The sequence below is a fragment of the Arachis stenosperma genome, chromosome 8 (genome assembly GCF_014773155.1).
Source record: "Arachis stenosperma cultivar V10309 chromosome 8, arast.V10309.gnm1.PFL2, whole genome shotgun sequence".
Lineage (NCBI taxonomy): Eukaryota > Viridiplantae > Streptophyta > Magnoliopsida > Fabales > Fabaceae > Arachis > Arachis stenosperma.
The window spans coordinates 54,487,110-54,504,375 of NC_080384.1; the positions used below are offsets into that span (position 1 = coordinate 54,487,110).

The 17,266-nt window shown below is 31.2% G+C and overlaps 3 protein-coding genes across 3 annotated transcripts; all 3 read left to right on the top strand.

Annotated features, from left to right (window-relative positions):
* The first annotated feature begins 929 nt into the window (after positions 1-929).
* On the top strand, positions 930-3,023 carry LOC130946243 (uncharacterized). Its single transcript, XM_057874914.1, has one exon. The coding sequence runs from the start codon at positions 930-932 to the stop codon at positions 3,021-3,023; it is 2,094 nt and encodes a 697-aa protein (XP_057730897.1).
* A 27-nt stretch (positions 3,024-3,050) lies between these two features.
* Positions 3,051-3,554, top strand: LOC130946245 (uncharacterized). Its single transcript, XM_057874915.1, has one exon. It carries the CDS (start codon positions 3,051-3,053, stop codon positions 3,552-3,554), a length of 504 nt encoding a protein of 167 aa, XP_057730898.1.
* Positions 3,555-11,688: 8,134 nt separating this feature from the next.
* Positions 11,689-14,102, top strand: LOC130944953 (zinc finger protein ZAT4-like). Its single transcript, XM_057873560.1, has one exon. The coding sequence runs from the start codon at positions 12,312-12,314 to the stop codon at positions 13,971-13,973; it is 1,662 nt and encodes a 553-aa protein (XP_057729543.1). The 5' UTR covers positions 11,689-12,311; the 3' UTR covers positions 13,974-14,102.
* The last annotated feature ends 3,164 nt before the right edge of the window (positions 14,103-17,266 follow it).

Below are 17,266 nucleotides of genomic sequence, written 5' to 3' on the forward strand. Positions count from 1 at the left end.
TAAAATATCTCTATTTACATCTTCCAACTAACATTTGTCTAATTATTTTTTAATCCATTTCTGATAATTATAGCAACAGGGTACCTCTGTCTGCAAAAAGCTACTACTGAATCTTCTGATTGGAAAAGGAAGAAAACAGAAATGAGTGGTGATTGATGGTTAAAAAAAAAACAAAAAAAAAAACTCATAATCAACTATAAATCAAGTGTTTGACAATAATTATGTGCATTGAATTCATCACTTGTATTACTATTATTGGCCACTTAGAAAAATCCTTCTTGTGTTTTACACAGCACAAAAAATAATGTCATCAATAACAGTTCATGCTTTGAAGGGACAAATTCTTAAATTTGTTCACAAAATATCACATGTATAATATAGTGACAGTTATTAATAACAACACCATCATCAAACTAATATTTTAAGATATTCACTAATTTATGTTCTTATCAAGATAGTTTAGTAATAACTAATAAGTAGTGTATGAAGAAAATATATATATATATATATATATATATATATATATATATATATATATATGGGTAAAAAACCATAATAAGCCAACTGGCTCAGAAAATTACGTAAATACGCCAAAGCAAAAATCGATACAGCAATAAGCCAGATCGTATTTTTATATAATTCGAACCAGGTTGGTTCGAACTCTATTTGTTAGTAAATCGAACCAGGTTGGTTCGAATTATGGTTTTTTTTTTGTTAGTAATTCGAACCAGCCTGGTTCGAATTAGTAATGAAGGTAATTCGAACCAAGGTGGTTCGAATTATAGAGAGAGACTGTCTGCATGTAATTCGAACCAGGCTGGTTCGAATTACACCAATCATAGTTCGAACCAGGCCGGTTCGAACTATGTGTGAGACTGACTGTATATATATGGTTCCAAACGTGAGTTACTCTCATTAGAGGGAGTAGGATGGCTAGTGAGGAGAGTTTTGTTGTTTTGGTGCACCACAGAGGATCTGTTAATAGAAAAACTCGTTCCGGAGTAAAGTTCACAGATAAGAATCCTCTATGTATTGTCATAACATCTACGACGAGTTACGATGACCTTGTTAGCGCTGTACTAATGAAGCTTGGTCTGGAGGGTGCGAAGCGGGTAAAGAAGTTTTTCTATCGCATTCCAGTCACGGTGCTACAGAATACGGTGAAGTATGATTGCTTCACGATTAATAATGATGCGGACTTGCAAGTAATGTTTCTCTGTCGGCGGCAGTTTCCGGAGGTGAGGACACCGGAGTTGTTGGCCCGGCTGGTTGATGTTGTATCCAGCTCCGGCGGTTCGAACAGGAATACGAACACTATAGCGAATGCAGCAGGTTCTAGTTCCCGGCCTGCCGTTGCTTCCTCGTCCGTCCCTGTGTACGAACCAGTGGTCCAACATGTCGCCTCCCCATCTTTCGCTGTTGACCTCAATGCCACCGAAGGCGACGAGGTAGTGGAAAGGGAAAATTTGCCGAACGCTTTAGTGGGAGTTGCACCTGTTGGCGTAGGAGACGGTTTTTTGGACGATGAAGACGAGGATGACGTCGAGCCGGATATGATTGACGATGATAGCGCTGATGATATTGGAGCGACTGGGCCTGCATTGGAGGTAGGTGGTTCTAGCTCTGGCACACAGCAGTATCCACCACATTTTTCCTCATTGGACTTGGACGCCATGAGACATGAGGGGGTTTTAGGGCACGCTGTTGGATTTGGAGCTAGAGATGCGGAAGGGAGTACTGGTCTGACAGAGTTCCAGGTTGGTCAGCAATTCCAGGATAAAGATGAGGACCTTTTAAGTGTGAAGACTTACAGCATCCGGCGAGGGGTACAGTACAAGGTGGTGGAGTCCGATCACCGCCGGTATGTGGGCAAGTGTTCCGAGTTTGGGAATGGGTGCACATGGTTGATTCGACTGAGTCTCCGGAAGCGCAAGGGCATCTGGGAGGTCAAACGGTACAATGGACCTCACACTTGCCTGGCCACATCCATCTCTAGTGACCACAGGAGTTTGGATTATCATGTGATTTCGGCTTTCATTATGCCAATGGTTAGGGCCGATGCATCCGTGAGCATCAAGGTGCTCCTGAACGCCACGGCAGCGCACTTTGGTTTTAGGCCGACTTACCGGAGGGTTTGGATGGCGAAGCAGAAATCTATTGCCCTCATATACGGTGACTGGGATGAGTCCTACAACGACCTGCCTAGGTGGGTCTTGGGTGTCCAGCTGACGATGCCTGGGAGTGTTGTGGTCCTGAAGACGAGCCCGGTTCGAGTTGGAGGACAGGTGGACGAATCTCAAGCGTACTTCCACAGACTTTTCTGGACTTTCCCGCCCTGCATCGAGGCATTCCGTCATTGCAAGCCGCTAATCAGCATTGACGGCACACATTTGTATGGGAAGTATGGGGGAACGTTGCTCATCGCGATTGCACAGGATGCGAACTCCAACATTCTACCTGTGGCATTCGCACTAGTAGAGGGTGAGAATGCGGAATCCTGGACATTCTTTCTCTCACACCTTCGACAGCACGTGACCCCGCAGCCCGGTCTGCTGGTTATATCGGACAGGCACAACGGCATCAAGGCTGCGCTTGAGGCCCCTGACGGCGGTTGGCTACCGCCATCTGCGTACCGTGCATTCTGCATACGACACGTAGCGGCTAATTTTGCCCTAACCTTCAAGGGCAAAGACGCTAGGAGGCTACTAGTGAACGCGGCGTATGCGAAGACCGAGATTGAATTTGATTACTGGTTTGATATCCTGCGATCTGAAGATCCGGCGATGTGTGAGTGGGTGAACCGGATTGATTACTCGTTGTGGACTCAGCATCGTGATGAGGGGCGGAGATTCGGTCACATGACGACGAACATCTCCGAGTGTGTGAACTCTATCCTGAAGGGGGTCAGAAATCTCCCTGTAGCATCCCTGGTGAAGGCAACATATTGTAGGCTTGCGGAACTGTTTGTTCGCAAGGGGAGAGAGGCTGAGGCCCAGATGGGAACAGGACAACAATTCAGTTAGCATTTGGTGAAGTGTATTGAGGCCAACATGAAGACGGCCAGGTGCTTCACGGTGACGCTGTATGACCGGGATAACTCCGAGTTCACTGTAGCAGAGACTACTCCGACTGGTTCTTTCTCCTTGGGTACTTACAGAGTATCACTTGCCTCTCGGACATGTGACTGCGGGTACTTCCAGGCTCTTCATTTCCCGTGTCAGCACGCACTTGCGTGCTGTGCATACTCACGGGTCACCTGGACCTCTTACGTTCACAGCGTCTATCAGATTAGCTCGGTCTTCAATGTGTATCGGATGGGATTCACACCTCCCATCCCGGAGGGCTTCTGGCCACCTTACGACGGGCCCACGGTGATTCCAGACCCTGCCATGAGGCATGCCAGAGAGGGTCGTCCTAGATCCACTAGGATACGGACGAATATGGACGAGGCGGATCCGAATCGGTCAAAGAGGTGCGGCCTATGTCGCCAACCCGGACACACGCGACGTAGTTGCCCACAGGTTGGAGGCTCGTCTCAGACAGGACACCGTTAGTATGCATGTTGTTAGTGTTAGCATTATCTACATTAGTGCGCATCTTGCTAGTCTTAGAGTTATTTAGATTATATCCCATGTTGTTAGTGTCAGTATTATTTACATTAGTGCACATGACTTTTAGTTTGATTGTTGCGAGTAGTTATGAATATGGCTTTTTTAATTATGTATTTTTTTTCTTTAAAGTTCAATCATGTATGATCCTGGTTTGTACTTTTTTTGTTATGTTATAGTCTGTTTATCTATGTTTTTTTTTTAATTTGTGTTCTGGGACATTCATTTTGTATGATCAATGAATCTTGAAACAGTTTAGCGTTTATTTTCTCTTATTGAACTGTGTCCGGGTTGGCGACATAGGCCGCATCTCTTTGGCTGATTCGGATATGCCTCGTCCATAGATACACAGCTTAGTCAGTCTCACACATAGTTCGAACCGGCCTGGTTCGAACTATGATTGGTGTAATTCGAACCAGCCTGGTTCGAATTACATGCAGACAGTCTCTCTCTATAATTCGAACCTCCTTGGTTCGAATTACCTTCATTACTAATTCGAACCAGGCTGGTTCGAATTACTAACAAAAAAAAAACCATAATTCGAACCAACCTGGTTCGATTTACTAACAAATAGAGTTCGAACCAACCTGGTTCGAATTATATAAAAATACGATCTGGCTTATTGCTGTAACGATTTTTGTTTTGGCGTATTTACGTAATTTTCTGAGCCAGTTGGCTTATTATGGTTTTTTACCCTATATATATTAGTTTTTCATAGTAGATAAAACATTGTTGATCATATTTGATCATAAGACAAAAATATTTTGCTTAATTTTGTTTCTGTTTAATTGTTTAAATAGATTTTTATATTATATTATTTATTTTAAAATAAAAACAAATAAACAATTTCTTAAATCTAAATCAAGCAACCTGATCTGGTCACTATAATTTGGCTAAAGTAAATAAAATTATAAATCAAAATCTGGTTAAAACTAAAGTATACGTGTTTACTCTCTTAACGGACTTATTCTATAAAATCAAATAACTATGTGTCAACCCAAATCGGCACACGAATTTATTCGCAAATCTCTTTAAACAAGATCACTAAAACACAGTTACGAGATAATTAGCTAAAGCTCTACAAAGCAATTTTGAAAATACTTATAATCGTCCTAACACAACAACTTTATAAATATAAGTGATTCACTAGGTCACAGATGTGTTATTCATTTTGAATAACTTTATATTTATCTTTTATTTTTACTAACTTAAGCGTTAAAGTACATTTGCAGATTTTCACCGCGTTTTTTGAGAAAATCGACGTATCATCCTTCTTGTCCAACATCAAGAAAACGAACTATATCTCAGAGTCGGCCATTCACACAAGAGCACAACCAAATAAAATTTATCTTCTTCTATTAAATATCTTTATATTTCTATTATAAAAAAAATTATTAAATATAAATTATAATATTTTCTTTTATTAACTATATACAAACACAATACACGTAATAATAAGCAAATTAAAGGAGTGATATTTTGATGTACTATATATGAGGAAACACTAGAATTGAATGAATGAGTGTATACATATGTAGCAGCAAATTAAACCCCTTATTTTTCCACCGACAGTAGTGAGTAGTGAGTTAGCATAAACCTTAAGAAACGCATCTTTGCACTTAAATTAAATACGCCACATTATTACACATAATGTAGTGTGAAATTCAAAACTTTCCTTGGAAGCAGCATATATACGGAAATATTTGATAATAAAAAAAATAATAAAATAATATAAAATATTTTATACAATTATATAATTATAATTATTTATTTTATGATTATTCAAACAGTAAATATAAAAAATAGTTATTTTTGTTAATGTGTTATTATATGATTGAATGTACGTGTAAAATAGTTTTATATTGACAGCATATCAAAATTAAAGTTTAAAAAATTATTATTAAAAAATTGTCAAAACTTAATTTTTTTTAATTTTATTTAATGTATCTATAATAAATAAATACCAAATAAAACAAATGTAAACTGATTACACTACCGAGATATATTTGTCAATTTCTATCATCACTTTTATTTTTTCTTTTGAAGAGTAGTAGCTAGTGAGACACTCTTCCCTCTGAAGTGAAGCTTCTCAGAATGAATGAATGAGAGAGATTGAAACACTGAGATATTATTAAGATATGTGAATACAGGTTTTCTATTTCTATGTCAGAATCTCTGATGTTATTATTGGAGGATGTTTCTATGTGTAAAATGTCTTTTTGTAAAGATACTTATTGTATTATTATTTAATGTATTAATAAATTAATTATTTTTTAATTTTTTAACAAACTAAAATAAAATCGATTTTTTTATAACAATAACAATAAATCTAATTGTTATTAGATCTGGTCGAACTGACTAATTTACATAAACCAATGGATTATGATTTATTTTTGTTTTTTTAAAAAACGAAATCAGGGATATATTTATTTTTTTATCAAAAAATTTAAATATAATTCGGTTTAGATTGTGTAAATCGATCGGATTAAATCGAGTCTAATAATTATAATGCAAATAATTAAATTTATTATTGTTGCTATAATAAACCGTTTTTATTCTAATTTATTAAAAAATAAATTATTAACTGGTTTAATATATTATACATCATTCAATTTAATTAGCAACCGGTAGCTTATGAATTTAGCTTCTAAATTTTACTTATTAAGAGCTATCATTTAACTCAAAATTATATCAAATTCATGTATCCAAATATTGATAAAATATACCAATTTTAATAAATTTAAATTGATTGAGTGGTTAATTTATTTATCTACTTAAACATGTGATGAGAATTCAAATCACATCTTGTGTACGTAATAACTTATTAACCAATAAAAATTTTTTACCAAAAAAATTACCAATTTTAGTAATTTGATTGATTATTAAGTTATTTAGCAATATAACCATCCAAGACATTATTGACTTTTGGTATTGAACGTGTGACACTGTACACATGATGAGCATGCACATGTTTCCTCTAATTTAAAAAAAAAAAGAAAGATAAATTTATTGCTCCAATCCCTTCAATTTGAATCTAATTAATTTGCATAATATAAATATTCTCTTTTATGAATCGTACATATTGTAACAACAAAGGGGATCTAATCTATGAGTAAAAAGGAGAACGATAAAATATAGAATAGGTACAGCTAACCATTGTGCTAAGTTGCCGGCAAAAGGGGCACAAATTCAGTATTAAATTTAATTTATACTAATCAAATACTTAATTAATAATAAGTTGCAGTTGTAATTACTTCTTAGGATAACATAAAGACATTTTGTGTTACGGTTAATGCAATGAACTTTGCCGGCGGCTTATAATCATTTTATTATTATTTTTATGAAGGCTTCGAAATTTATAAACAATTGTATTATATATAATGTTTAAAAAATATTCTATGTACATTAAAAATTAACTATTAAAATTTTAATTATTATATATTTATGTATATTATATATATAAATTAATTTAATATATTTTTTAAAATAAATAATTAAATCTATTATAAATATTCAAGTTCATTTACAGTAATATCGTATAATTCAGATATCAAATATGATTTTTATATACGATAATTAATTAAGAAAGTCATTCACATAAAGATGTTTAAAATATTTTTTTTAAGTTGGTTTTTAGTAATTAAAATTTATAGTTATGCTACATATACAAATCTTTTGGTTTATAAGTCTTACAAGTTGGGCCAAACTCAACAGAAACTACGTTCACCCACTCGAGCGTGTTAACACGTACGTTACTGAAACGTTTCTAAAGCACGTTCACTCACCATTATGAACGATCTTTCTTCTTCTTCCTCGATCAAAATCACAACTGCCGTTTTTTCTTCGCGTTCCTCCTCCTTCTCTTTTTGCTTCTTCTCCTTTTTCTTTGCGTTTCTCCTATTTTTTTTCGCGTGTTTCATTTTCATCGTCATTTTTCTATTATTGTTGTTGTTGCTGCATTTTTTTCCCTCCTTCTCTTTCTATTGATTTTGTAAAATTATGTATTTTTTTCTTCTTTGTTTGATTTTTTCCTCTCAACAAGAATTATGCAGAACTTATCAGTACACATACACCAAAAATTCTTAAATAATACACCCAAATTTGCTGCAAATGCAGAAAAATATTTCCTCTAATATTGCATTTTTTCTTCTTCTTCTTTTTTCTTATTTCTTTCTTTCTTTTAGTTGAATGAATGTAAGTTCATCATCTTCCAAGTAATTTTGTACCATTATGTGTTTCTTCTTTTTCTTCTTTATTTGATTTTTTTTGTTTTTATTCTTATTAAAAGAGTAAAACAAGAAGAAACTTGAGAAGATAAAACAAGAAAAAAAGACGAATAATAAAAAGAAAGATGATGATGAAAAAGAAGAAGAAGAAGTAGCAGAAGATGAGGAGGAGGGAGAAGAAGAGTTTTGAATTATGTAAAAATTTTCAATACGCATACACCAAAAATTCTTAAAGAATACACCCAAATATCTTCCTGTTATACCCAAATTCGCTGCAAATTCAGAAAAATATTTTTTAATGCAAAACTCATACATTACATTCAACTCAAACCATCAACGATAAAATATTATTCACCTACAGAATCATAAACTACCAACAAAAACATTAACTGGAATTAAACCACACCTCAAGAACTTTATTGGATTCAAATCCAAAATTCACTTTGCTCTGGTTCAGCTGCTGACAATCTGAAGTTGAATCATTCATTATCTTCAAAACGATTTCAGAACTTGATTTCAAAATAATTTTAGATCTGAGCTTGATTTCAAAACGATTTCAGAGTTTGATTTCAGAAACAATAGAAATCGAGAAAAAATGAAGAAAGAGCACGTACAGAGAAACACACAAAAATGTCGAAATAGCACGCAGAGAGAAACACACGAAAGAGATCGCAGAGAGAAGACACAAAACGAAAAAAAAAAATTCATAAAAGGAAAAGAAAAATTGCCGGCACTATATATGGGGGGTTTGCCATCCTGGCTATAGTATTAATTAGTATGGATTATTATTAGAGATATCATAGTGAAAAAACTAAGCAAATGACTGAACTAAGATCCAATATTCCAATGCACCCTTGTCATAAACACAACTATGCAAATCACAAGCCACAAAACTAGACAGCTTGTACCTAATTAATTATTATTTATATCTGCCCTGGGTGCATTAAGTGATGATTAATTATGCCTAATTAAATAAATTAATTTTTAGGCTATCTATTTTAACCATATATACTCAAATTGTTGCCCCTACTTTTGTATGCATTTATGTAACTTTATCTTTTGGATTGGTGTGTAACATTCACATACTAAGAAATATAGTTTACTAGTCATGTCATGTAATTTAATTTGTACCAAGTCAAACTTTCAAAAACAAATAATAATAATAATAATAAGGACCACATTATATTAGTATATTTACTAAATTGTGGTTGTGACACGATATTTTAATTAATTAACTTGCTTTAATTTTCCTTGTAATGAATATTTGAATCTTATAGCTTTCAAATAGACATATATATCGAATTCGTTCATTAAATAATAAAAAAGCTTTGTATTAATATTGTTCAATTTTGTAGTCAACTCAATTCCTATATAACTACTCTAAAATTATCTATATCTAAAAAAGTGACTTTTTATATTTTATTTTTTGGGTCAATCATATGTTTGAACTACTTCCTTTAATTACTTTGTTATTAACGTATTTCAAAGACTTCTCAATTAATCGAAGGGAGAATTAAATATTTGGATTCTGTCACTACTTTAAATTTATTTCTATGGGCTTCATTCAACATGGTTAAATTAAAATTATTTTTATCTAAACTCCAAAGAATGATTTTCTTTTTAATGGTTTTTTTTCTGTTATTTATTATAATAAACTAAAATACCCTTAACAAGTTATTAACTGCATCAAATGCAAAACAAAATTGTCCTTAATAAATTTTTATTACAGTTTCACTCATAACCGTCGCGATATATGTCGCAATATGTTAGATTTTTATTCACATCAAATAAACATTATTTTTTTAATTGATTTAGTTATATATTACTTATAAATTTAGATTATAAAAATAAATATAAGATACTTTCGTTTTCTTCAAATAATATATAATTTGATGGAAAAAAAAAATAATAATGTGGCAGAATTTAGTTGCAACAAAAAAGAAACGGACTTTATACCCTAGGTAGGCCTTAAGATCAACCAATCTTTCAGAACAAGAACTTCAAATAGAAATTAATTAAATAATAGCCGAACCAACCCCACTTGATAATGACCTATTCATAAAAATGTTTTAGGAATTTTGCTATTCACATGTCACTTTTTTTTTTCATCTATTTTTAGTTTTTCTTTATACATCTTATTATTAATTCATATTTTTATCTATTAAATATGTAAAATTTTAATTAATGTCAGATAAGTTAAAATAGTAAGCACCTTATATTTTAATTAATAAAATTTATTAGATTTAAATTTAATTAATAACAAAAATATTTCTAAATTCAACTAAAATGTCAACATTTTTTAGTCAATATTAATTAAATTTTTTGAAATTATCTTTTTATTATAGAATTTTATATTTTAAACTCTAAATTTTCTAAATAATAAGAGTTAAATAATAATTTCAAAATAAAAACTTAACTAATATTAATTATTAAAAATTAAATCTCTATAATTATCCATATGTTATATATAATTATATATTATAGATATATAATCCTCATATTAATATTAATGATAAAATAATTTATTATAGGTGACTCAAATACTCAATATCCCTGCAGAGAATGAAGAAAAGAAGAGTGGCAGAGTGTGATTGGAAGCTGAAGCAACTGGAAGTAGATGGAGGGTGACCCATGTAGTGGGACCCACTTTCAAAATCTTAAAAACTGTTAACACTAATAACAAAACCATGGTATTTATGGCAACTCCAAAAGAATAACGGCCACACTCTCGCATCTTTCACTTCCAACTATGTCTATATACATTTTTATTTTAACTTTTAACTGCTTCTAAAATATCCCAATAGAAGTTGATATCTCAATTTTGCAATATTAAAATGGTTTAATTATCCAATCAATTTCTATAATTTTATCAAATTTTTAATTAAATTTTTATATTTTTTTAATTAAATTTTTATATTATATTATATTTTATAATTAAACATAATAAAAATATTAAAATTAATAGAATATTCTGTTAAATTATGTAGAATATTCAGTTAAGTATTATGTATATATTTATTTTGTTTAATAAAATATTCTATTAATTTTAGTATTTTTGTTACGATAAAAATTTAATTACAAAATTTGATATAATATATAAATTTAATTAAAACAAAATAAAAAAATTTAATTAAAAATACAGTAAAATTATAAAGATCAACAGAATAATTAAATCTTCTAAAATATTATATAAAGAAGAATGATGGGATTTCGTTGATAGCAAGACAAAGGAAAGAATAGTATTTGTTGGAAGGGAATGCACTTAGTGAGTTAGTGTAGTTACACAAACTCTTAATATATATATATAGCTCCACCTTCATAGTAAAAAAAATAAACAATAAAACTACTATATTAACATTGTATATGTCTTTGTAGCTTAATATTCTTCTTTAATCATATCATTTAACATAATAATTAAGGTGTTGAATTGTCAACAGACAAGGTATATTAACATGAGAGTGCTAACTGGACATGACATTTAATAATTTAATATTAAAAATTTTATTTTTATAAATATATGTTTAATTTATATATATATATATATTTTATAAATATTAAAATAAATTATTATTAACCAAATACCAACTCAAAATAATAATATTTATTGATCACGTAATATTAGAAGATTTATAATATATGTATCATTAGTTCATGAGTTTCCGAGAGGAATACAAAATAGTGATCTATCTGTAAATAAGCAATTAAGAATTGTTGTCATTAGATTAATTAAAGGGTGGCGTAATATGATGATGAAGTTGAGTACACGTGGCCTCTCTCTCTTTATCTGTTACAAACATATTTTAATTCTGAAGTTTGCTTCCATGCATGGATTTCTCCTCCAAATATAGGGAAGTTAATTAAGAAAGAGAGAGAATGAGTAAGTGTGAGAGAGAAACAAACGCTCACTCACACATACACTCACTCTCTCCTTTGTTCTTTTCTTCTCATCATCCCTATCATTAGCATTTGCCAACAACAACACACACACTCTTCTATCACCACACCAACACATTCATTCATTCATTCACAACTTTGATCTTTTCCTATTCTTCAAATATCATCAAGTTGTTGTAGTTACAACCAGCTATGTCTCCTCTATAGTACTAGCTACTAGCTAGCCACAGAGGAATTCAACAACAACAAGAAGAAGAAGCTTTTATTCTTTTGGTTTCTTTTAATTTCCACCTTTTGTGGCTTCCTTGGATCTTGAACAAACAACATACTTAGCTTGCAAAATTTGATCTTTGTTGTGGATTCTTGCTTCTCACTCCATAATCTGATCTGGGTCATGCTTCTTTTCTCTTCTCATCCTCTGCTTCTATTGCCATTTATTTCTCTCTGGTGCTGAGATCGATGTGTGTGATGAATTCTTCATCAGCATTCTTCAATATTCTCTGACTCGGTATAGTGTTAGTTTGTTGTTGATTCAATAATCTTTGTGGCTTTTCTCTGTGTCTCTTCTTTTTGTTGTTTGAATATGATGAATCCAACAATGGAAGAAGAAGATTATAATCAAGGACAACACATCAACAAGAAGAACAAGCATGTGTGCAAGTTCTGCAGCAGGAGCTTCCCTTGTGGTAGATCCTTGGGTGGTCACATGAGGTCTCATGTCATCAATGGTGACATAGATCATCACCATGACAATAACAAGCTTCTTGCATCATCATCAACAGCAAAAATTAAGAAGATGCTTTCATCTTCTTCATCTACAGAAAACAACACAGGAATAGGTTCTGAAGGCTATGGTCTGAGAGAGAATCCCAAGAAGACATGGAGGCTAACCAATTCAACAAGTGAAGACAATTCTCTGTTGTTCTGCAAGGATTGTGGTAAAGGTTTTCAGTCTTGGAGAGCACTATTTGGCCACATGAAGTGCCATTCTTCTGAGAAAGTAGAGAGCATGGAGTGTGATCAAGATTCATCATGGACTAACAATAGTGCTAGCCATTCTGATAATGAAGAAGCCAATGCTCCAAGCAGAAGGAGAAGATCCAAGAGAACAAGAACAAGGTACATAGCACCATTATCAGCACCAGCAGCAACAACAACTGATTCTTCTGTTTCTGAGGCTGATGAGCATGAACAAGAAGAAGTTGCTATGAGCTTGATGATGTTAAGCAGGGATTTGAGTCCATGGTGTGGTGTCAATTCTGTTTCTGAGTTCTCTAAGAACAAGAACAAGAAGATTGTCAACATTGGTTCTGAGTTTTCAAAATTAGGCAGCTATCTGAGTTCTTCAAATCTAAGCTCCAAAGGGAAGAAAAGTTCAGAATTTTTGGCTACTGAGAGTGCCAAAGGAGTTAAGGTGATGAACAACACCACAGTTTCAGTTAATGGTTTCAGCAAGATTATTGGGAAGGATAAGAAAAAGTATGAACTTGATTCTGAGTCTGCATTTGAAGAAGGTACTACTAACAATAAGTACAGTTCAATTAAGGCAAAGTTTTGGGATTGTGGATCAAACAAAAAGCCTAGTTCATCAGAAGGTGAATTCAGCATCAAGAACAGTTCTTCTCATAATCATAAGAGAGGAAAGTTTGAGTGTACAACCTGCAACAAGATCTTCCATTCATACCAAGCTCTTGGGGGTCACAGAGCAAGTCACAAGAAGATCAAAGGTTGCTCTTTTGCTTCAAGGAATAATAATGATCAGAGCAGCGAAAACAGCATTGAGTTTGAAGCTGAAGCTGAAGCAGAACATGAAGAAGCAGCACCACCAGCACCATCATCACCCACCCCCACTGACAACAACAATGAATATGCATCACAACAAGTACATGAATTTGGTAATAATAGTAATGGTTTTGACAGAGAATCCAAGAAGGGAAACAAGAACAAGGGGCATGAATGTCCAATTTGCTTTAAGGTATTTTCATCTGGTCAAGCCTTGGGTGGACACAAGAGGTCCCATATGGCTTCTGCTTCTGATACTGGGAACTTTCATCAAACAGTTGTACTTCAAGAATCTTCAGTGCCTGAGATTAGGGACTTGCTTGATCTCAATCTTCCTGTTGCTGAAGCTGCTGCTACTGAGGAAGATGATGAAGAAGAAATCAATGCTCATGCTTCTGATTCTTACACTACTTGGTGGGAAAATCACAAGCAGGAGGCATTGGTAGGTCTCATGTCTAACTAGAAAAAACCCAAATATATTTATATATTATATATATATATGAACTGTATAGAAAAGTTTATGCATTTTAATTTCATTAATTCTTTACATAATTCATTGTCTTTGCTTTTAATTTTAAGTACTTTGCTTCTGTTCTGCTCATATATTCTTCAAGTAGTTCATAAGGAACTTCTTATTCATCATTTTTTTCTTTTAATTTTTGGAAGTTGATATCATAATGTTAATTACTTTGTTAATAGAATAAGATTATGAGAAATTGTAAGTTCTAAGTTCTAACAGATTTCTACACTTCTTGGTACTAGCTTTCTTTCTTTATTTTTCACCAACATTAATTATTTTCCCCTTAGCATAGCATATATAATAGAAATGTACTAGTTGAGTGAAAATTTTCCTTTTTATGTGTAAATTTTTTTTTGGTGGGCTCTTTTCTTTGCATCAAAGAGAAATGAATGAGGTGTTGAAACTTTAGGCCTTTAGGGGATAGTTAAAAAAAAAGGAAGATTTTTTATATTTTTTAGAATACAAATTAAATAAAAATTTAATTTTAAAAATAATTTTACACGTGCATGTAATTACGTAATATCACATTATTAAAAATAATTACTTTTTACATTAAATAGTCATAAATATATATGAATATAGGACTGTGTAAAATATTTTATAGTATCAGTGCATCAAAATTAAACTCGTTAAATAAATAAAAGATTAAAAAAATGGGGAGTTTGTGAGCTTTGAAGGTGGTTGTTTAGTCACCTACCATAAAACATGACTAGCCATCTTATATCTTATATATGTATCTATATATCTATTTATTTGTTTCCTTTCTCTCACTTTGGTTGGGCACACTGACCCAAGTGGTGTGTTATTAAATCTTCATCACTAATCACTATGTATCTCTGAGTATACATAGCAACATTAATATCATCATCATATCATAATAAAAATAATAATAACTCAAGAGGGATATGCTTATTTGGACCACAATAATTACCTTACATTTAGAGGCTGCATAAAGTTGACATGAAGTGTAGTTGACTACAATGGAACTTTTTTTTTTCTTTTTTCTTTTTTTAATAAAGATTATGACATTGTTTTGTTGCATGGATCATGCATGAAACACAAGGATTTAGAAAAGAAAAATAAAGTTGTTTATATATATCATCTTTGAAATTAGGTTAAAAAAAAGTTATATTTGATAATATAGAAATCTAGTAAATCTTGAGTTTTGATGACAAACACAAAAAAGGAAAGAAAAAAAAAGAGACAATTTGTATTAAAAATTTGTGTAAATTGAACTGTATTTGGCATATTTATGTTAAACTATATCATATTTTATAAACTTAAGTTAACAAATTTCAATAATATATTTTTCTAATGGAAATATACTAGAATAGAATATATCGTAAATGAAAATTTAAGATGATGTTGCATATATAGATCAAACTAAAGGATACATTATTGTAAATATATATAGGAAAAAATTTAGTATATGGTGGGATAAATGTAATGATTGTGGAGGAAAGGGTGAGATGCAAGATTATTAATTGTGGGGAATTGAGTAGGATGCAGAGATATTGAAGGAAAGGGGCATGGTTACATATTTGACTTTAATTTATAAGCTTAGAAAATGGCAATTTTTTGTCACTTGCATTGCACAGTATGGAGAGTTATTTACAATTTACATGCTTGATTTGTCAAAAATATGTGTGTTACTCATTTCTATAAATACATACACATAATTATTTATCATTAAATATAGTTTGAACTTTGAAACTAAATTTGTAAAAATCTTATCTATATTTCACAGGATATATATAACTAGTCCTACCCTATTTTTCAATATTTTTGTTAAGGTTTAATTACTCTGTCGGTCTTTATAATTTTATACTATATCAGATTTTGTAAGTAAGTTCATATTGTGACAAAAATGTTAAAATTAACAGAATATTCAATAAAATATTAAACTGTTAGACATATTCGATTTGTTTAATAGAATATTCTGTTAATTCTATCATTTTTGTTATGATAGAAATTTAATTACAAAATCTAATATGGTATAAGGACTTAATAAAAAATATATATAAAAACTTAATTAAATTAAACCTTTTGTTAATTAGTATAAGAAACTAAGAGCAATCTCAATGCTACATATATATTTATAAATATTGAATTAAAATTATGTTTTCGTAAATGATCCAAATTATATATTATTCGTTCTTCAGTTAACTCACCCTTGTAATAATTAAAAAAATAATCATGCACATGCAAACGAAACTTTATAATTAAATTTGGTATGATATCAGCTTACATCATGTTTAATAACCTTGGCTAGCATACATAGGGCAAATACTGAAAAAATGGCTAAGATATACATACTTGTTAGGCTAGTCAACTTATTTATAATAAATAAATAAAGTGACAAGTTGGATTCCTTAAGAAATAATAACAAGATGATAATATAGATTTCACATTATTATTATTGAATTGTTTTTCTTCATGGTGCACTTATATAATAATGTTTAAGAAACAATAAAAAATTAATTTAAATAGTTTAAAATGATTTTATTTAATATTTATTAATTATTGATTATTAGACTAATTATATCATTTTAGATGTAATAAATATATAATTATAAACAATTAACATCATATCCTCCATATATAAGACTTAGATATAGTTTTTAATCAAGTCAATATTAAAATTTGTAAATAAATTAAAGTAGAATCTGTAATATAGTGTATAGAAATTAATAATGTATAGTGCATGAAGTTAATATGGATGACGAGTAGTATTAATGAGAATAAATAATGTGTTGTTTGTACTATAGATGGACATGTGCAATTAGCTTCTTATAAGTTATTACTACTTGGTTGGTGTGAACTACACAACAAAATGATTAGTTCATCCATTTAATTTTATCATTGACTTTTTCAGTTTTCTATCAAAGCTAACCAAGGACATTTCTACGACTTCTACTTCTACATGTTAATAATAATTAGGTGGTGAAAGCAAGGATCTAATATATATATATATATATATATATATTTATTTATTTATTTATTTAATTTAATACCATATATATTTGCAAAATTCTTCTATTTTATATCATTTAATTATGTGCGTATGTAATTGGAATTTTCAGTTGAACGCAATTTAGTCATTAATTAATCTCGTATATTTTATGAGCCTATATATCGTCCTATATTGGACTCTCATCCTAAAATACAATTTTGAGAGTAATTCTTAGTTTTCACATCTTTGCTTAAAAGTTAAAAAAAAAATTAAAATGTACCGA